The sequence below is a fragment of the Fulmarus glacialis genome, unplaced genomic scaffold (genome assembly GCF_000690835.1).
Source record: "Fulmarus glacialis isolate BGI_N327 unplaced genomic scaffold, ASM69083v1 scaffold45370, whole genome shotgun sequence".
In the NCBI taxonomy this organism is placed as follows: domain Eukaryota; kingdom Metazoa; phylum Chordata; class Aves; order Procellariiformes; family Procellariidae; genus Fulmarus; species Fulmarus glacialis.
The window spans coordinates 2389-24126 of NW_009187948.1; the positions used below are offsets into that span (position 1 = coordinate 2389).

General features: G+C 36.4%; 1 protein-coding gene across 1 annotated transcript; it reads right to left on the reverse strand.

The window, feature by feature from the left end:
• Nucleotides 1-5438: 5438 nt before the first annotated feature.
• On the reverse strand, nt 5439-21012 carry ERICH2 (glutamate-rich 2; the record flags this gene model as incomplete). The annotated part of the gene is made up of 4 exons (XM_009576825.1): nt 5439-5588; nt 6854-6922; nt 8198-8391; nt 20909-21012. Coding segments are annotated over 4 exons (517 nt in total), but the record flags the coding sequence as incomplete, so codon positions are not given.
• Nucleotides 21013-21738: the final 726 nt, after the last annotated feature.

Here is a 21738-nt window from a genome sequence, read left to right on the forward strand (position 1 = left end):
ATGAGAACGTTCAGTGATTTCAGCAACGCTGTCGCAGGAGATAATGCAGTTTGGCTCTCCAATCTCAGAATGAATTTGGAGAGCTAGACTCTGGGATTTTTTTAATACATGATTTATTTAAATTAAGCATATTTCATAAATAATCCTCAGGAAACAAGAAACATGGGCTTTTCTGCTGCTTTTAAAAAACACTTCTCAAATCATAACTCAGTCTCAGGTACAGGCTTTCCTACATCTCAAAAGTTTTCAGGATCATTACAGTTGTGAGCTTAACTAGGCTTTTTTTTTTTTTCTTTTTCTTTTTTTTTTTTTCCTTTTTTCTTTTCCCTCTTTTCTCTCTGGTGGATAAGTCAGGTTTTGCCTTGATAAGTTTTTCAGTTCACCCTGAATAGTCACCAGTACTAGTGAAATAGTAGGTCCTCTGCAGCACCATACTTGGAATCCTTCACCCATCTGGTTTCTTTTTAGCTACAATATTACAGAAATCAAACCAAAAATCTTTTCCAAAAAGGAAGGTTAAGTGCACCTGTTTGAAATGAAAGTGGTTTAAGTGGAAAACCAGTACCTAAATTTTATAACAAGGTGAAAACATAGCACAGAAACACAAACAGGATGACATGAACAGCTACACAAACGGACAACCGGCACACTGTACTCTGACAAGTTAGATACTGAGTTCGTCCACCAGAGGAAACAGATGGGCAGGTAAGAAAAAACTTCTTTCTCTCTGTTGGACTGAGTAGTTCATATTCCCTAATTGGAGCAGATTTCATTAGCACTCTCACAATAAACACATTCCTATTTTGAGGTAATGGAGGAGTGCATGAGCTTTCAGCAAAGCCATGAGCTGTTACACATGCCTCTCTTTTCAGTATTAGTATGGAAGATTATGAGAGCATTGAGGGGCAATTTTAAGGAAAAAACACTTCTCCCAGATCAAGAGACAGGTGATTCACACTGAAGATGTAGGCTCCCAGGCAGAAAGTCAGATTAGGGTTCTCATGTTCCAGATCTATTTATGTAATAAATTCCTGTCCTCTACTTTGGCCCTTCAAAACTTCTCTGCAAGCCCACATTTACCTAATGCTCTTGACTCCTCTTGCTGGCATTTTGATAGCTGCACCAGAAGATGACCAGAGGAAAAAGCAGAGCCGCTGTCATCTGGGACGGTGTTAGCAACTCAGCACTAGAACAGGAGACACAACTTAGCCACACTATCTTTAACAGTTCATATTCAGCCACAACGAAGTTTTTTAAAGCTTACGCACATCAGATAAAAAGCAGCACTGCTCTGAACAATGAATCAAGCATAACCTCTCTCTTTATAATCTTAAGGGATACTTAATGTTTGCAAGGGTTTAAAGGAAATGTCTGGGAAGGGATTCAAGAGAACACAATGGATAGTGCTCTGGTTTCTGGCAGTCCTGTTCTCTACAGGACAGGTAACAAGGTTACTTGCACTCCTCTCTGGCTACAATGAGAGAACACCAATCTGGGACTTCACTCCTCAACATTCTTCTACCAGTCATCTTTTCTCTTCAGAGATTAATAATCTCTTTAAACAGAAGTCTAAACTAAACTACACTGAAGGTAAGGTGAGCTAGCAAAAATTCTGAAAGATTTGTCAGATATCCAGGCTCATGCTATTCATGCCATACAGAAAAGCTTAAAGTTAGAGATGTAGTTCCACTGGCCTCTTCCTTCACAGAAAATTCTGTATAAAGGCTTTAGGGATCTGACGACTGCAAAAAGACCAACACGTAGCTTTTCTAGGATGTAAATGAGTCCAGAATTTGCCCCTCCCATATCTGAAATGTTAGACCTGGAATCTGGCTTGTGTATTGGTGTGAATTAGCCCTCCATGCCTTCAGATATTAACGTGTCCATTGCTTGCTAAAGGCAGGCTATATAAAATGCTGCAACAGATTGCAGTCTGCAGTAAGTAAGACTGGTATGGCTGCATTCTGGTTACTGTTCTTTAACATGTTACTGTATTTATTTGCAAGTGAACAGGCTCTTCCTCGAGACACATACAGCATGGAATCTAGGTGAGCGAAGGGTAACTGCCAAGAGTTTTAAGAAATTCTTGTTCAAGTAAAGGCATTACAGATTGGTCTGCTACTTTAATATGTTTGTTGGTCACCAGCCAGTTTGAAAATGCAAATTTTAAACAAAAAAACCCCACAAAAGATGCAAAGTCCTTTCAGAATCTATTTGACCAATTTCAACCACTCAAAAGATCAAGAAACAAGTGTTTACTTATGAGGTTTAAAAAAACCCACATTCATCAGAGAGTGAAAATTAGTTTTATGTTTTACAGTTATAAATATAACTTGTGTCATTAGACATAAGAAATGTAATCCAAGATATTTAATTAAATACTTAATTTCCTCAAAATGTAGGTAAAGACTGGTTTTAAAAAAAGTCTACTTCCCAGACAGTCCTGAGAAGCCCTGAAAAGCATCATTAAAAGCCTTTAACGCTTTCAGCTGAGGTAAAAATCTCTTTACTATGCTTTGCATATTCAGTTTTAGTTACTCAAAATAATCTCTAACATTATCGAAGTCACTAGGTTGATCCTCTCTACAGGTTCCTAATTTTGATTAACCAGACAGAATTCATTTCAGTAAAACTTCAGAGCCCTTCAGAGACCCTCCATATTAGTCCATTTGTCTTTGCTCATGCTTTTCTGTCCAATGCCTCAGTAACAGTATGTGAGCTTCTCCTACTCTCATTTATGGACACTGTATGAAGATAACAACAAAATAGCTATGGCAATCATTCAAACTTCAGAGCACCTTAAGCACTCCCCATTCGCAGGGGGCCACTTTCTGAGTACTGTAACATGTACCTCGGTTTTTTCATGAGCGTGGGACATGCCCATTTTGAAAGTAATTTGGAAAAAAACCCACAATTATACTTCTCTTCCACTTTGCAGTAATTCTCTACAAGAAACATGAAGAACAAGAATATGCTGGTAATGACAGGGACTCCAGGAATGACTTAGATGCCACCGAAATACAGAGACATTGTACCTTGTACCAAGATGAAGTACTGGAGAACTGCAAACACACCTCTGCAACACAGGAAGATCTCTTCAAGTAAAATAAATTATCTCAAAATCTGTGGTTTCATGTCCTTTATGCTGCTGGGGTTAAACAAAGAAACAGACACTGCAAAGCTAAGCCCTGTTAAGAGCCACAGGTATTTGATAAACATCTTCTCTGTCATGTTTGCCCAAACAGATCTGCATTAGGAATTACTGAAAGAAAAATAGCACAACACAGAGATACCACAGCAGGTAAAGGCAATGAGAAATGAAGTGAAGTTTTCTTACATAGGCACATCTATGTAAGTATGAGAATGTTAACCAATTATTTCTCCAAGACTTATAAACTTAGATAGTCTCATTATTACTTGAGCATTTATTTTTCATACGAAAAAGAACACGCAAAGCATTTATTCAATAACATTTAGACATATCATTGGTAAACACTGAGGTAAAAGGAAAATATACCCTTAAAAATTATAGCACGAAATGGCTGCTATACAGTCTTAAACATTAATATCAGGCCTTAGAATTTCTGTAGTGAAAAGCAATACTAAACTTTAATGTACTCGTGTTTAATAAAATATGTTTATTGTATCTTTTCCTCTGCCTATCCAGAACAGCATGTTAGCTATGTTTGGTTTTCATTAGTTGATTCTACTGAATGTGATTACACTCAGTTCAATTCTCCATCCCCATGTAACTTAAGATTTTGTGCAATAAAATTCTTACTATTTTTAAAAAATAACTGTAAATACAGTAAGAGTTGGGTACAAGCCTTACCTGCAGCAGCTTAATCAAAGTATTTTTTCATCATTTTAAAGCAAAAGAGTTGCACTGTCTGTCAAGTTAGATGCATACCTTTTCACAGGCATGCCAGCCAATTTATATCCAAACTTATAAAAACATTTAACTTATTATCTATTTCTTTCAGCATTGTGACATGGTTCACTTAGTCCTCACCATGTGGACACCAACTGATTTGAGGTAATACATATGGCAGACATCCCACATAGATGTCTGCATTAAAAATGGCAGAAGATATTAGCACAAAATGTAAACCATCTTGAGTTTATATATCCGATCTATTCTTGAGATACTCTACTAAAAGAGAATTTGACTCTCAAGAGCATATCTGAATAATTTTAAAGTTTTAATGCCAGTCCAGAAAAATCAGCATATTTATAAAGTAGGAAGAATTACTCCCAGTCTATGATTTTTCCCTGTCATTTTTAAAAGCATGAATATGAATTCATTTAGGTCTTGAGCAAATTGTTCTGTCTTAGAAAAATCTCCAAATTAAAAAACAAGCAATAGGAGCTGAACAATGTGGATACTAAAACAAATATCAGTGATTCAGGAATCACAACCTCAAAGAGGTTGATCATTTTCATTCCTTTCGGTTTAAGCGAGAAGGGAGGTGCCCCACTTCTCTCTGGAAAGCAGCTGGCTTACTTATCTTTCATCCATTTCTAGAAACTAAACTTTTGTTCTTTCTACAGCCTAGCTGTGACCAGAGAAACAGCTGAATATTTGTGGTAAATTTACTCAAGAGTCTCAATCCTATAATCTCTTTATGCAGATCAAACTCACCAGGAGTGTGAAATCAAACTTCCCCAGCTGAATACAAATATTTCACACTACAGTGACAGCTACCATTGCTACTGTAGTTCATGCCATCTCAGTCTATAACTTTTATAAACGTTAACAATAAATGAATACTAAATTGGTACAAGTCACAATCTTATCAGTCATGTAGATTTTCTGATCAATTTTACAACTGGCACTTATTCAACAGTGCTGTATGGTTTATCTCCAAATCTGGACAAAAGACTTTCACAGAAGCTATAAATTTTTACAAAGATCTCAGGTAAGGCTTTTCAGTTGAAATATTCTTAACAGCTATTTCATTAATGTCAAGGCTATAAAAATCACAACAATTTGCAGCAAGCGGTGTTTTTATTTTAAGGCAGCATTTCTGTCACTCAGAACTACATCATCATTTCGCAGAATAGAGTCATATAATCATGCTGGAAGATTCATTTTCCCCTGTTCAAGTGGTGCAGAGGAATTTAGCAAGTCTAATACTCCTAATACTATGTTTTGCTCAACTGACAATCTATATCACAGTTTCCATGTGACTTGCTGCTCCAGTGGGAAAATACTTCAATTACCTCTGCATACATCAAGTTCACATGTGTCATCAAGTTACAGAACAAGGTAATTTTTGCAGGTATAAGTTTGAAAATATTACAAGGACCACAAAAATTCTAAGACCTGATATTAAATGTTAGTAAAGACTAGTGAAATTTGTAAGAAAAATTATGATACTTCAACATGCCTGTTGGAGAATCAAGATCATCAACTGAAATACTGTAGAATCTCCAAACTAATTTTCCTCGGAATCATCAGAACTTTCTTCATTTTCTTCATCATTGCTATTTGAGCAGCTAGTACTCTTTGTGTTGCTATCATCTGCTTTCATCACTTGTTTCTTCATCATCTTCACTCTCCCCACTAGCAATTTTCTGTGCTTCTTCTGTCATAAAAATACACAAGATCACTCATTGCTGCACTGCATTTTATATTAAAAAGAAGTTAAAAAGAAGCAAGTAGGGCAATTAGTTTCACCTATTTTCAATTAAATCATTAAATCATTAAACACTTTCTAGCAAGTGAAGAAAGCCCTGTAATGATTGTGTGGCAGACTGCAAAGTCAAAACTATGAAGTCAGCTTGTATTCTGAAATGTGCTGTGACCACTTTGCACTTGGAATTGGCTCAACATAGCTCTAAAACCAGCACAGCTGGTCACCAGAAAATCACCCATTTATGGGAGAATGCTCAGATGAATTAAGCCACTGTTTAAGCTGCTTTGTTGTTCCTGTTTCCTGTAGCTACACAGCAGCAAGAGAATGGAAGATTCCCCCTCTCTCTACCCCTTGCCCCCTTTATACCCTAATTGATACAGGACTAGAAAGTCTTGATCATGAATAAGTGGTGTAAGCTAAAGTTAATATGTGAGAGAAGAAAACATACATCTAAACCAGGCTTGGGAGTATCCAAAGATGGATTAAACTCATCTTTGTAATTCTTTCCTTCTCATTATTTCCTTCTCATATTACAGAATTCAGAGGGACTTCTTGAGGTTAACATCCTTCAGCCTAATACCCATCTCATGACAAACACGGCTTACATTTTGGCACAATTCAATTGTCTTGATCACAGGTAACATCCCAGAGCCTCATCAGATGTCTTTTTGTGAATCTATCTGGGGTAGTTTAAGAACTGATTTCCGTTACTAATTTTTACGTATTCTCTGCTGGAATTTTCCTGCCCAAGTGCTACAAGACTTTTCTTGAGCTTTCGTCTTCCATTTCAGTGCAGGGTGGACCAGATTAGTTTAAGGTCTTTATTGATGCTTTGGACTAAGCTAGTTGATATTATATTGAGACAGATGATGGGAGCTCACTTGGTCCATTCTACTTGTTCTGAGTTTAGAAGACTGTTTCTAAATTTGTAAGAAGATTTCTGACTCTTTTCTTCCTCCCTTAATATCCTGTAAAATGAATACTTGCAATTGAACACTAACAACTAGAGAATGCTTACTCTGACATTTTATAGACCAAAGTAGCCTATTTAAGGTGTAGAAAATCCAGATGTAATGTAAGTATTTTCTCAATTGCTGGCTTTTTAAACACAAAGTTCCTATTGGTACAATAATTCTCAATGTTTATCTGTGAAAGACAAGAATGCCTCTACAATAAATATTGTAGTTGTGATTCTCAAACTTACCCATCAATACCTTTTCTTCAAAAAGTGGAAAAAACTGCTTGGCCTCAGTATTTTCTGGTTCATAGATCAGAACTGCAATCTGACAACATAATAGATTACAAACATGTATATGATGACAAAATAAACAGAAAAAACCTAGAAATGAGTCTGCCACTTACGGTTCATCAAAGTGCAATTATACCAATGAAAAACTTTACATATACACATATCAGAAACGGATATTCATAACCTGAAGAATAGCAAGCTTACTGTTACAACCTGTGCTCTTGGGCAGTATCATAATTTTGAGTAAGTGTCTGCAATGCAAAAAAAAAAAAAAAAAAAAAAAGATTTCTCAGTTAATGGCATTAATAATTTCAGGTAAAACTTTAATTCTAGAATTAGGATGGAAAGAAGACAAATGACATTTAAGAGCAATAAGATCATAAAGATCTCATATAAAGATTGTAAATTGATATAATCATTATATCGTAAATAAGAATAACACAGAAAATTCAGACACCAGGTTAAACCTGAAAAAAACCCAAAAATAGTAAAACATGAAAAAGCTTTAATACTATTTTGCATACACACGCACCATAAAGTGAGCAAAAACAATCGAATTCAAAAATTTTACATGCAAGAATAATTTTGAGGTGAAAAGTGCCCTAATTAAAGTTAGACAGTGGCTGTGCAATTGTAATTTTTCACAAGATAGTACAAAATTCACTGTTCTTGTTACAGCAAAGTGCCCAGTGTTTGGGGTTTTGCCATCCTGCCTCCCCTCATCAATCTTCCTTCCCTATTGCATTTTCTGCAAAAAAACAATTAAATGAGTTGAAATGAAGGTTCCCTTCCCCATCCTAAAGAACAGTGCATGCAGGAGCTTGTGACCAGGTAATGAACAGGGAGCCAGGAGAAATCAGCTGAGGTCACTTGGAGACAACAACAACAACAGAGATGCAAGAATATAATACTAAAACCAACTACTCAGTTAACTGATGGCAAGCAGGCAGGCAAGAGAGAAACAATTGTAACCCAAACAACCATGTGTCTGAGGCCTCCAAAGCTGTGCTGCTTGGCAAACATAGCAAAATATAAAAATATATTTATCATCAGGAGTTGTTGCTGAGAATTCATGGTAATAACTGGCACAATGTACCATTTCCATCAATGAGTATTTTTCACTGTAGGCCAAAATCACATGTAAACCTAGGTCTGGGTATGAAAGGCTGGCTAAATAGGTAATTAATACTGCTGACAAATCTTGACAAGAATTAAGAAGTATTCACTGCAGAATTGGTGCCCCAGCTTACCTGAGTCCGTAATACTTAGTCATGCTGTTAATTCGTTATTTTAATAAAGGAAAACTTACGTCTCCCAACAATTCTATTGGTGCAGTAAGTTTTCCCTCTTCATTTTCACTTTGCTCATTGTTACTTTCTTCTTCATCATCTGATATTTCTCCCAGTAGCTCATCATTATTTTGATTTTCAATAGTATTTGGCTCAATTTCATCACCAAGTTCATTACTGAGTGCTTTCTTAATGTTCCTAGATTCTTTTTCATCTGAATTAAAAAAGTAGAATAATCTATTAATGACAACGATAGCAAACAATAGCACTTGCAGAGCATTTTATATGTTCAGACTAACTCCCAAACATTTATTCATTAATGGTGATCACTGATAAGGTCTTTTTGTATATAGTTTAAAATATTTTCTATTTAATGATTACATCAGAAAGGTTCCTTTTAAAAATTTACTTAAAAGAGCTTATGAACTTTAAAGATATTAATATTATACCTGAAGAAAAAAATAACAATCTTCTACTGCAAGAATGCAATGGGACTGGGATAGTATCTTCCACTAGTAAGAACTCAAAATGCTAGCTGTCTAAACCTCTCTTGTCTACACACCCATCTGATTGTAAATGCAATCCTCCCGTTGACACATAGGACAAAAAGCTGAATGAATGTGCTCATCAGTGATTAAGTTTTTGAGTTTAAAAATCACTCTTAGGCTACAAACAGAACCACATTACTGGGCTTGACTTAGTCTCAGTGATACCAATCTTACCAGCTTTGTCCCATACAATTCAGTTGCAAAGAAATTTTGTAAAAGTAGGCATAAAAGAATATAGTAGCAAGGAAAAAAAAAAGTGAAGAAAATTTAAAATTTTATATTGTATGAAAAAGTCAAAGAACTGACACAGACCAGAACGTCTTTATGGAAACATCAGTTGCAATTCCAGTGTAACAATGAGTGACACAGATTAAAGGAGAGAATTGACATCTTTACTTTAGATGAAAAAAAACCTGTATTGTTCACAAATAACTTTTTTTTTCAATCACACAATTAATTTTCAGAACATGTAAAAATATATTGACCAGTTCAGAAGATAATGCTAAGTTGAAAACAGATCACAGGAAACTAAATATGTACTTAAGACTTCCTTTGTTCCTAACATAACATTGTACTTTGTTTCAGACTTTTAGGATAGCTTGAATTCACTGCAGTCTTGTGGGAAAATTAATATTTCTTTCTTTTCTTTTTAAGAATTAAATTTGCTTGTTATTTTTCACAATAAAGAGTTTTGTCTTTAGTAGAATGCATACAGCCAAATTCCTTTCTTTGAAACTGGCTGTTCTCTAGCCTTGTTCTCAGTGGAAAGTCACAGGCTAAATTCTGCCATTTTCCCAAGGGGCTTGTTTTCAAGAAAGTTTGGCCCCTCATTCCTTGGAAACTATAGTGAAAGGGAGTGTCTGCTGTCAATTTTTAAATAAAGTAATTTCTCAAAAATTTCTCTGAATATTCTGGGGACAAATCCTTCATGCAAGACGGTGTTTCAGGAAGAAAAACAAAGCAAAGTCAAGGCAATGAGTCAGTACTATGTATTTTAGGTCTACCCAACTGGGAAGGCAGTAGGAAAAAAAGAACTAAAATATGTGATTTTGTACAAGCCTGCACATGTGTGTAGAGGTCCATACAAATAAGCGAAGGCAGTCAGGAATGAAGAAAATCAGAAGAGGGTGCATATGCTCAGAGGGGAGTATGCAAGAACAAGACTGGATGGAATACGAGAGAGAAATCTGAAGCATTTTCCTCAAGAGAGAACCACCTCACTCCTCCCATCCATTCCCTTAATTAATATCCCTTCTGTTTCAAAAGTACCAACTACCTTTTCTCTTGCAGTCTGACTATAGATATCAATTTAAATTCAGACCACCATAGTCTTAACTTACACTTAGCTTTGAAGTCTTCTGTTTCAATATTAGACCCGAAGAAGTGCTTCTGTGTCCAGTATTTATCTACTTTTCCTCAGTTACGCAAATTGGTCCAACAAAAGATATTACCTCTGTCCTCACACTTGCCTATGTCTTTAGCTCATTACAAATATCAAAATGCTGTCACAGGACTAATTCTCACACTTGTTCTTTCCTTGCTGGCATGACGAATATTCAATAATATAATGAGAAAAGGAATAATTTCATCAACAATGTCCAACACAGCCCCTACGCATAATGGCCTACAATTTGGCAATTTTTTTTTCCCTTGGGGAGTGGGAATTGAGATTTAAATCCCTGCAGGCAAAAGGAACTGAGTTTCAAAAAACCTCAGAGTGTACAACTACTCAGATTTCAGGAAAAGGGAGAACAGCATTCTCACTCCCTCTTTTCCTCTGTGCTAGGAGAAAGGATGGGTGCCTAATTCTTGGAAAAGGCTCAGGTTGGAAACTCTTCTGAGGAGACTTAAACTCCCTATTTCCAATTTACTGGCTTAGGAGGCTTCTCAGCTCAGCAAGTTGAATTACAGGCATCTCTCCTTGGGCATCTAACCCTTCCCCATAGTGGCTATTTATTTATCATTAATGCCAAAAAGGAAAAAATTGAAAAAAATGGAAAAAGAGAACCCTACAAAAGATATTTGCATGGAGAATTAACAATAATTCACTTCACTTCAAACATTCATGTCCAACTTCCTTGATTTTTAATTTCTGGATACAAGTAATATAAATAAGGTTTTAATAACTGGTCATTGTATTACTTAAAAAAAAAAGGTAATCTATTTCTATAGTCTGTTGTGATATAAAATAAAATTTTCACTGAACTCCTCTGTAGAATTTCTTTACACTAACCAAATCTTCTTGTCTGCCACACAAAGTTATTGATTGATGCAATCAGAATTTCAGACTCTCCAGCTTCAGAAAGTACAAACTTTATTTTGGAGCAATTATTCTGTAGCTTGTCTGTCATCAAGTGTTAGTTCCATATCAATCTAGCTAGAGGGCATCCACCATGTATTTATTGAACTCTGTAACATACTGGTAAAAGCCAAATCTTTTCCTTTTGTTACTACATAAAATACTATTCTCTACAAAGCTATATTCAGGAGATAACAGAACTAAAAAACATGGTTCCCATAGCCTGAAGTATGTTTACAGGCAAATGCTTTACTGAGATAAGCACTCATCCCACGGGTGAAACTTCCTCCATAAAGCCAGATAAAAACAGGTGCCAAGACAGCATATTCTGACCTGAGGGGAAAAAAATTATTTTGCACAACGGAGCTGCACAACTATAAGTTGCTTATAAGATCTACTATAAATCAACCCATCATAAGTGTCTCAGTTGAAGAGCCACACCTACAAACCATGGGTAACTTTAAGTAAATACAAATCATACCTGTATTTTCTTACAACATCTGGGGAGGAATGCTGGATGAATTCTTATTTTCCACACTTGGATGAAACAATCCATATATATTTTGCAAGAAATTTTCTAGTGGTGGGGGGGAGGGGTGGGAGAGAGAGAAAAAAGAAAACACATGCACATAAATATAAGAAATACTAAAAATTGCATCATTATTCACCAAACTGATCTTTAACAAGGTTTTACAGCCACAGCAAAAAAGGATACCCTGTGACAACCCTATACGAAATATTAATTCTCTACAGAACAATGGGTTGGTTGAAAAATGCACATATGTGAAAAAGAAGGACAAAATAGTTCTAGACATAGTATGATGTATTAGTAACTCTTGAAGCTGAAATTTCCTCATCTATCAGAAAGGAACAGTCATTCAGCTTGCTACCTTTCTCCTTTTGTGCTTTCCACAAAGAAGGAAAAAGAAATTTTATCTCACATTTTAACAAACCTTCTATTATCCAAGCTTTTCAAGGAGTATGATGAGCAATTATTTTTTTCTTTGCAATTAATTTCAAGGCAACCCAGATCAAAGTTGGGTTCACTGACAAAAAATAAGGTTTTACAATAGCTCCAAACTTTAGAATATGTTTATTTTTAAGTCATGTCCAGCAGAAAAAAACCATGCATCTCAAACCTTGTTTTCTCTGGCTGCCTGAGATGTTGTTTTTCTCCCCTCTGTTTGTGTTCACCCGAGGCAATGGCAGATCATGCTGACTGCAGCTGCCTCATCTGTGCCACCAGTCTTTTTGGGACATCTACCATGTATCAGAAAGAAAAGCTGGAATAGAAAATACATAGTTCCGGGTACATCTTGCTAACCTGCAGTTCAAGACTGTGGTCATGAACAGGTGAAGGGAGGAGCCACAGAGGTCAGTGTGGCAAGATTTCTTACTGAGCTTTTCCTCCCAATGACCATCAGTCACCTCCTGTTGACAGACCTCTCACTGACCAACCATTAAAAGAACTGGATACTACCTAAATCGTTCAGAGGATTTAAAACCTGTTAAAACCCTTTCTGGTAATATTTGCGTAGCACTTATTAATCAAAAGTACATAGAGGGGTGAAATCAGACCTATTTTTCAACTGGTATTTTAGAGGGTTTTTTTGCAAAGGAGACACCATTGCTTACCACTTGTGGTCCAAATCCTAAACCGATTTATGCTAAAAAAATCAATGATTTTCCACACAGACAAAACAAAATACACTCTCCTCCAAAATTATAATAATATTCCAATAAAAATGCAGTATTTTTCAGCTTTTGCTGAACAAAGCTAGTGAGCTTCCAGTCTGTACCATGGCAAAAAAAGGTGGTGATCTGAACATGAGTCCCAAGAAAAGGTTCTTTTGCATGTTTATTTTTCACTTAAATATAATTTGTGACACAGAAAGCTTCCAAACAGTAAGTACTCATCTGGGGCTGACAGCATCATTATGTTCTTTGACACATATTAAATGATGGCAACAGTGGAAATCATATTTATTGACCCTGCATCTCTCAGCAGTTCCATTCACTTCCTTGAACTTTTTTGTCTACAACTCACAAATATCTGCCTCCCCTTTTTAATGGTTCCTTGAGAATGACACTGAAAACATATTTAAGCAACTGAAAGTGCTCCAAACAGTGAGTGTATGAAGTAACTATGTTAAAGCATAAGGAAAGCTTATTTCTGCTTATTGAACCTTCAAATCCCCTCAATTATTTGTCATTGGAAGTCTTATGAATAGATCAGTATTATCAGTAGCTTCCACAAACACCAAATCACCATCAGCATGATCAAATCGCGTAGGATTTATGCTGTTGGTGGTGAAAATAGTACTCCAATAAATAAACCCAGAGACAGAAGATTCAAATGTGAAAGTTCATGCTACAGGGACAAAATCCAGACAGTATTTATCTAGTGTTCTAAAAGGTTTCTCTTCATCTTTCAAATCCAAACCAACAATTTTAAAAGTCCAATTATAACAGTACAGGGACATGACAGAAACAAGTTTCTTTAAACAGAGTTTAATAATGACCCTCAGAGTTTCAGCACAATGGTGCCCACTCCAGAAGTGTGTACTACTTCCAAATGGCACATACAAACATTTGAATCACCATTTATGTCCAGAAGAGGTATTGCCTGAGTAGTTATCAGTCTCTTTCAGTGCCACGTGCAGCCCCAAGCAGAGCTGCTACTTTTGCCTCCATATGGGAGAAAGCAGCAGGACTAGCGGTACGCCTTCTCCTGGACAAGTTCCTGGTGCTGCTTTGTTACATGTTTAATGTGGTAGCCGAGCAAACTTAAGCTGGGGAACCCTTAAGCAGGGCAAGGTAGCAGGGCTCATGAATAGAAAGGCAGTAGCCATTATGTGTCACAACTTTAGCAAATTGCACATATTGTTTCACATTACACTACAGGCAAACTCTATTTTTTTTTGGTCCAGAACATGCTTGTCTAGAGCGAGTATTCTTTTCAAGATAACCCACCTGGAAAGCCATACAAATGTAATAAGCAACACTAGGTCTATAGTCTTAAGGGATACAGAAGTTCCTTGACTGAGTAAACAACTTTAAACTTCAGCAAAAATACAGAGGTCTTCAGCAAAGATCTAGAGGTAATGAAATAACCACTTAATACTGGAATATGTTAACCTAGTATACACATTACAGTCAAATAATCTTCCTGTACCAGAGCTAAATGATAAAGAATAACTTCTTTTTATACTACCTTTCTAGAACTACTTTTTAATTAATTATGCATGTACATATACAGAATTATGTGACTCATTCTCTTTGCAGGAATAAAAGCCTTCCCTGTAAGATGTGGCAGAAAATCACATTTCTGATTAGCATTATATCAGAATAAATCTAGACATACACCCCTGAAGTCCTTAGCATTATCCCAAGTTTACATTAACACAAATAAGTTGCCAGTCTGGCAACTCAAGATGAGTTTACAAATACAACCTATAAATGCAAAATATGATTTTTAAGAGAGTCGCAGACCAGGAAAGTGAAAAATACCAAGCTTTCAGATTATCTGAAGCAAGAAGACACATACTTCAGTTGATTAGATATTTAGGTTGGATATCAGGAAAAAAACCCACACAGCTTCATTATGAGGGTAGTCAAACACTGTAATAGGCTGTGGCTGCTCAGTGAGGCTGTGAAATCTCCATCCTTGGAGATACCTGTTTCTTCACTGGATGAAGCCCTGAGCAACACAAGCTGGCCCTGCTTTGAGAAGGGCATTGGACCAGGTGACCCTCAAAAGTCTTTGCGACATATATTATTCCACAATTCATACACCTCTTTTCAAGAATACAAAAATCTGTGTCAGCATTTGCTATGCATACAAGTTCAGCACAGAAATTCTAGAAATTAGGTCTCAGTACACTTTCCATATTGAAATTGCCTTTACACTGCCTCTCCCAGGGAGGAGCAGAATCTTGTCATGAAGCATCATTCTGATGCACTGAAATAACAGGATATCATGACTTCAAGATTAGAAGTATAAAAAAGGCATAGGATCTGGTTTATTTTGGCATACCCATAGCTTTCTCTTAGCCTTATAAGAACTTTAGCTTCAGTGCTTAAGGTTTTCAAAGCTGTGAAGATAATATAGGGCAGAAGCCTGCACACATTAATGCCCTTGATAAAGTTTCTGTTGATGTCGGGGCACAGAATCAGCCCTGGAGAAATATTTTCACAATAATTTTTTCAATTATTGATTCTAATTGTAATGAATGTACATATTCTATACAAAACAGAAACAAGTTACATTTATTTATCCATATGTTTATCTACAGTAATAATAAAAATATTTTTAAAATTAAATGACAAGTCACAGAACATGAAGATGTTGAGTTCCTATAATGTACCTTACCCAATACTAATAATATTTTATTATTTGATCTGAATAACAGTGGTGCCAAGTGAACCACAGGTTCTTTAACCACAGGTTAAAGAGTTCATCCATGTATTTCCAGTCTTTCAAAATTAATTGGGTGACAAATGATTGCATTATCGAGCTCTAATTGCATAAAAAAAGCATGTAATAGATCAGCTGCAAAACCAAAGACATCTTCTTACCATGGTACTGCTTGAATTGATTCAATAGCCACTTCTGAAAAGCAAATACAAAACAGCTGTTTCACATTTTGATTCACCTGATGCAAATTTTGTTCCTCAACTCTAAGATTTCTTTAACTTGAAGCTGTATGATGATCTTTTTAAAAGTTCCACTTCAAATATGCACTGCTGAATTGCTCAACCCCATGCTTACTTAGATTTCCATGACTAAGTAACAAGTATTTTAAAGCAAGTATCATTTTAAAAGTTAGCAACTATTAAATAATTTATCTTTTGGCCCCAAAATACATAATTTTTCATTTTGTCTATCTGTTTGCTCCCAAAATAGAAACAGTAACTTTAAAAAGTGTTAATTTTCTATTCATGCTATTACTAAATTCCTGAGGCAGTGAAAATTTTCAGCAATTTCAATACAAATCCACATAAAGATACAAACTGAAACTTTGGCATAATTTCATCCACTGCTTGAATATTCACAGCAATGGAATTTAAAACATCATTCAACAGAATATAGAATTATAGAATCATAGAATCATTAAGGTTGGAAAAGATCTCTAAGATCATCAAGTCCAACCGTTAACCCAACACCACCATGCCCACTAAACCATGTCCCTAAGCGCCTCATCTACACGTCTTTTAAATACTCCCAGGGATGGTGACTCTACCACTTCCCTGGGCAGCCTGTTCCAAGGCCTGACCACTCTTTCAGTAAAGAAGCTTTTCCTAATGTCCAGCCCAAACCTCCCTTGGCGCAACTTGAGGCCATTTCCTCTCGTCCTATCGCTAGTTACTTGGCAGAAGAGACCAACCCCCACCTCGCTACAACCTCCTTTTAGGTAGCTGTAGAGCACAATGGTCTGTGTCCTTTTTAAACAATTGTACCTAGTGGAAAATTAAAAAAAAAGATTAAAAAAAAAACAACTGTGCATTTATTTTTTTTTACAGTAGACTACCAGAATTTGTCCAAATAGAGATGCGACATCAAAACAAATAGAACACTTTGTTTTTTTTTTAAATCTTGGGACAGCATGTTTTTACTTAGCTTCAGTTACTGAAGCAATTAATTAATATTGACTTAACGTCTAACTCAAACAAAGAAAAAAACCTCAACAAACAAAACAAAGAAAACTAGCCAGGACTTTCCCAGTGTTTTCTACAAGTTCTTGAGGTGGGCTTCTTCCCTGGGGTCTCCATCTCTATTAGAAGCGATCTATCCAGCAAAGCACTGACGTATATCTCACGCTCTACCCGACTACGCAAACAACCGCAGTACATTCTTGTGTCTATTGAGATCACTCAAACTTAAATGTGTGCTTAAATTAATTTCTCTGTGGATTCCTTAGTAAGCAAACCACATGAATGCTACTATTACGCTCTTTAGCATTTATGAGGTGCTAGAATTTGTAATTATCATTTCTGAGGGCCTTGATTTTCCACTGTTAGCAAACCTTCAGCAGTACAGACTGATTATGTAGTACTAGCGGATCATCACAACAGAGCAATATAGAACAAATGTATAAGGATTTTAAAAATGTGTCTAATGTATACTCTTTGTCATTAGAGAAACAAAAAATTAAGCTCCTATCTTGTAACTTCCACATATGTTACTCTAGAGCCATTTGAAGATCTAATTTGCTACATCTTATTAAAATCATGTTTGAGCCCACAAGAGTTATTTCACACCTTGCATAAGGCAGGTACCTTGGCCCATCCCTTGGATAACAGCACTTTAAAACTTACCTGGGAGAGAACAGACAGCATACAGCCTCTCCTGATTCACTGAGCTATTGTTGGCATTCAAAGAGAGCAAGTGGCAACAAGATAGCTCTAGAAACGGAGTAAAGCTGTAGGCCATGCATTCCCTTTTCGTCTGCTAGCAGATCCCAAACCAGGGAACTAGGAAGGGTTGTTTAACATTTTATGACTGTAAAATGGTGAATTTCTTCAGCATGAGGAAGCAACAGCAGTATCTAGAAATGTACAAGCAGAGAGACACCCAGAAATTACTGTGAATGCAAAATGAAAAAGATTTATTGCTCTTTCACAAGTACCTAACCTAAAAAGCCTCCAGTAGCTACAAAAAACTACCTTTTTTCTCAACTGTAGCTACAGCATCTCTTACATAACTACATAAAATCAAAATACAAGATTTGAATGTAGAAGTTTGAACAAACATTTATGAAAAAAGCTTAAAATCTGACACGTCACAAAAATGATGCCAAGTGCAGTAAGTACCATACTTAACCTACTTTGCCCTTCAGAATGTGCACTTTTTATTATAATTCTAATTTGGTCCACTGGGTGGATTGCTCCTCTTTTATCCACTAGGCTTGATCAAATCAGTGCAATAGAAGAACTGCTGATGCATGAAATGATAGGTCAATGTAACCTTGTCATGGAGTAATATCCCTGCAAATCACAGTAAGTAAATAAAACAATTCATTTTATGTGCTCTAGGTATTAGGCATAAATTATCAAAACCTGAAGCGGGAACATTTTTACTTGAAATATAATATATTGCTGCATACTACTATATGAAAAACTCATTTAAATAACTTCTTAACACACAGTAAGGGGAAAAACATTTACAAATAAATGGTGGTTGTAGTGGCCATTACCAAATCCCCTTCATCCACCACGGGACTTCCCCAGATCAGTATAACTGATTTCTTCTTACAGCCTTTGTACAATGAAGGCTTTCTAAAAACTTTTGGCATCAAGATGTGTCTTTCTTTTCTGGCCTTGTCCATTCCAGATGTCTCTAGAGTAAGTTCATCTAAACAGCAGGCACAGTACATTTAGCACAATTTTTACATAAAAGTTCTTTTTCTTTTTTTTTGCAATTTGTATTTTTTCATTTTTAATTAGTTTACCACAACAAAGTTAGCATTACATTGTTAAAGTTTCCATGTACTTAAAAAGAGATTTATCTGTGAGATGATTCATGATCATATAAGAAAATACTTTGCAAGACAAGTGTAAAGGTAGTAAAAAACTGAACTACCACACCAGCAGTCACATGCTAAGACATCATTCTATAAAATATATTGGAAACATTGATGTGTGATTTTATTCTCAACAGCGTTAGATGTTCTATAAGAATCTCTGCTGTGCATTGCTATTAATACAAAATCTTTGTTTAAAACTTTTAGAATAAGCAACACATATGTTTGTGTGAGCATATACATACATTTCTACAGACTAGGGTTGGTAAATACAACTTACGGGAGCTTACAAGGCTGGTGTTATGTAATTCTGAGAGTATATGCTCATCCTGTTTTTATGTAGCGACAGTAAAATGTAATTTAAACAAAATTTAAACAGTATTTCTAACTGGAGTTTTTAATCTTGAACAGTTTGCTGTATGTGACAACTGTATAGAGGACAAATTATGGGTACTACTCAGTATCTAAAGTGTGCTGAACTTCTGAGGTCGGTGGGGTTTTTTTCTTTCCTAAAATATCTTTAGGTAGTTTAGGGATACTTTTCTTAATTAAAAAGTGTTTAATTTTGTATACAAACACAAACTATTTTAAACTTCTGGGATCAGTGAATGGAAAAAACCTTACAGGATTACTTTATGCTAGACAATAAATGTTTAACATATGTATGTTATACATAACTGCATAGATTAACAAGAAAAAAATAGTGCAAAATAATTTTAAAGTCTGAAATATAGTGTTTATAGTTTTACATTTAACATGGGAAAGTGGTGTTGGAAACAGGTATTGAAAAGATTTCATTTTTCATTTAGGACATGAGAGAGAACACACTTGTGTTCTCATGATAGATACCTCAAGTAGGGTACTCTTGTCAGAGTGATTTTTCAGAAAGTGGATGTGTCAACTACACAATCTACACTGTAAAACCAAGAGACTATGCTACAATGCCATTATTAGTTTTAATCAGGGTCTGCCTGGCCACACGAAAGACAAGATACAAATATTAATAATATTTCTTAAAAAAATGAATAAAAATTTCAAAATAAAATATTAGATGTTAAAATATGCTACTTATGCTCTCATAATTAGCTTAATAACAAACACACTTTCCAATGTTTTAAGAAAAGACTTGGAAATTAGAAACTCTGCTTAAAAAGAACCCTACATTATCTGTAGTCACAGATAGCTCGTAAGAAAATACATCTGGACGGATCACTTCTGGCATTCCAAAACCCTGAAAAATAAAATAAAACATAAAGAAATAATTTTTAAACAAGTTTGGAGACCATATCCACTATAAAATCTAGTAGGGTTATCTGAAGGCTCCTATAAACAGAATCAGCTGGGTTTTCTTTAATCTTAGGCTGAAAGGGCCTATGACACAGTAGCCATATGCCAAAAAAAATATTAAGAACATTCAACAAAAATATCTGCAACTTCTCTGCATCAAAAATAAAGCTATCTATTTTGTGGTCAGTCTTCAGGATATATGCATGTTCCTCTAGCATACAGATCAGAAGCTCAGAAGCTCAATAACAAAAAGCAGAATTCCTCAAAACGCAGTAGCTGTGCATCCTTGAAAGCAACAGACCAATGTCTTTCTGCTCTCCTTGCCAGCACTGGCATTTACAAACATTTTCCCCTTGCCGCTATCTCTCTTTGAAGCAGCCAAAGCAAGTCGTATTTTGTTGCTGGGTTTTGGTCTCCCCTCACAGAAGGCACACAGCTGTCAGGGAAGCATGATGTTATATGTTTGAATTCCATTGTAGGGCCAGACCCTGCTCCCTTAAAAGTCAGAGAAAGTTTTTCCTTTGACTTAATTAGGAGCAGAAAGAGGTCTTGAATAGCAAGTTTCTTCAGTAATGTGTGTATTGCCATGGAGTAAAGTGACAGGCAGAAAATGGTGCTACCACCTGAGGAAGTAGCCAAAATTCAGACATCTCATTGACACCCCAGATGCAATCCTACTTACTCTTCCGACCACGGATGGAAAGGGCCACTGAAATAACCACAGCAGCACAGCACAGGTGATTAGCAAATTTCCCTATGGGTGCCTGTAAATATGGCTATACTTAAGAGTTGCTCCACATGCTACAAGGCCTCTCCCAGAGCACCGAGAGCAGGCAGCACCACCGCATGGCTGCCACTCTTACCCTTGCCTCATTCTCACCTGCTGTTACTTTTTGTACCCTGGGAACCGATGAGACCGAGTACTCCCTCCTGCTCCCCCAGGTAGGTTATTTTTCAGTTGACTCATACCAGCTGGATCTGGTTCAAAGACACATTGCAGGGGCTGGTTCAAGAATAGGAACAAACAGCTCAAACAGAAGGAGGGAATTAAAAAAGGGGGAAGTAACTACTTACCCTGGCCTAAGTAGCGCAGACTCTGAATGTTGAACCGCGTCTCTTGCGACAAACATCTGTCACTTGAAGCATACACCTGAAACTCACCAGATCTTGTACGTTGTCTTGGGAATATATAGGTAAGACCATAAAAACGTGTTAGGAAATTTATCCTGAGAGAAATAAAGTATCAGAAGGGCTATCACCTTTCAGATGTTAACATCTTAATCATTTTTATCTTTCTGTATGATGCAATAAAGGGACAAGATAAAAGTCAGGACTATCTGCTTGTCAAATCACATTTTATTCTTTAAATTAAATCAGCTTTCATGTTATACAGGCATATAAAAAGGTTTGGAAAGCAGTAAACCCATATATTTTAACGCACTTCTTCAACTCCAAAGTTTTCCACTGATGGGAGAAAAGCTTCTCTAGACTTCGCATACCATGCTTCAGCCTACAGTGACATTTTGCAGTCCAAGGACAAGCTGTGAGGAACACAGCTCTGAATGGAAATGCTGGCACGTATCTGACCTTCAGAAACAACAAACTAAGACAACGCCGGAGCTTACACCACTGCAGTGAAAGACGAGCAAGCCATGGTACAGAAATAAAAGCCAGGAGCCTCGATACCAAGTGACTTTTTTTTGAAAAAACATTGAGGGACTTGGACCTACGGTTCTGTGAAATGAGTTTCAATTTGCCGCAACAAGGTCTAAAACGTGCCTCATGTTCCCGTCAGGTTTATTTTCTCAAGTCCCCACAGCTGCCATCCGTCCCGGAGCAGAGCGGGGCGAGCCCACCTGAGGGAACGGCGCCTCCAGCGGCAGCGCCGCCGCCGCCCTGACACC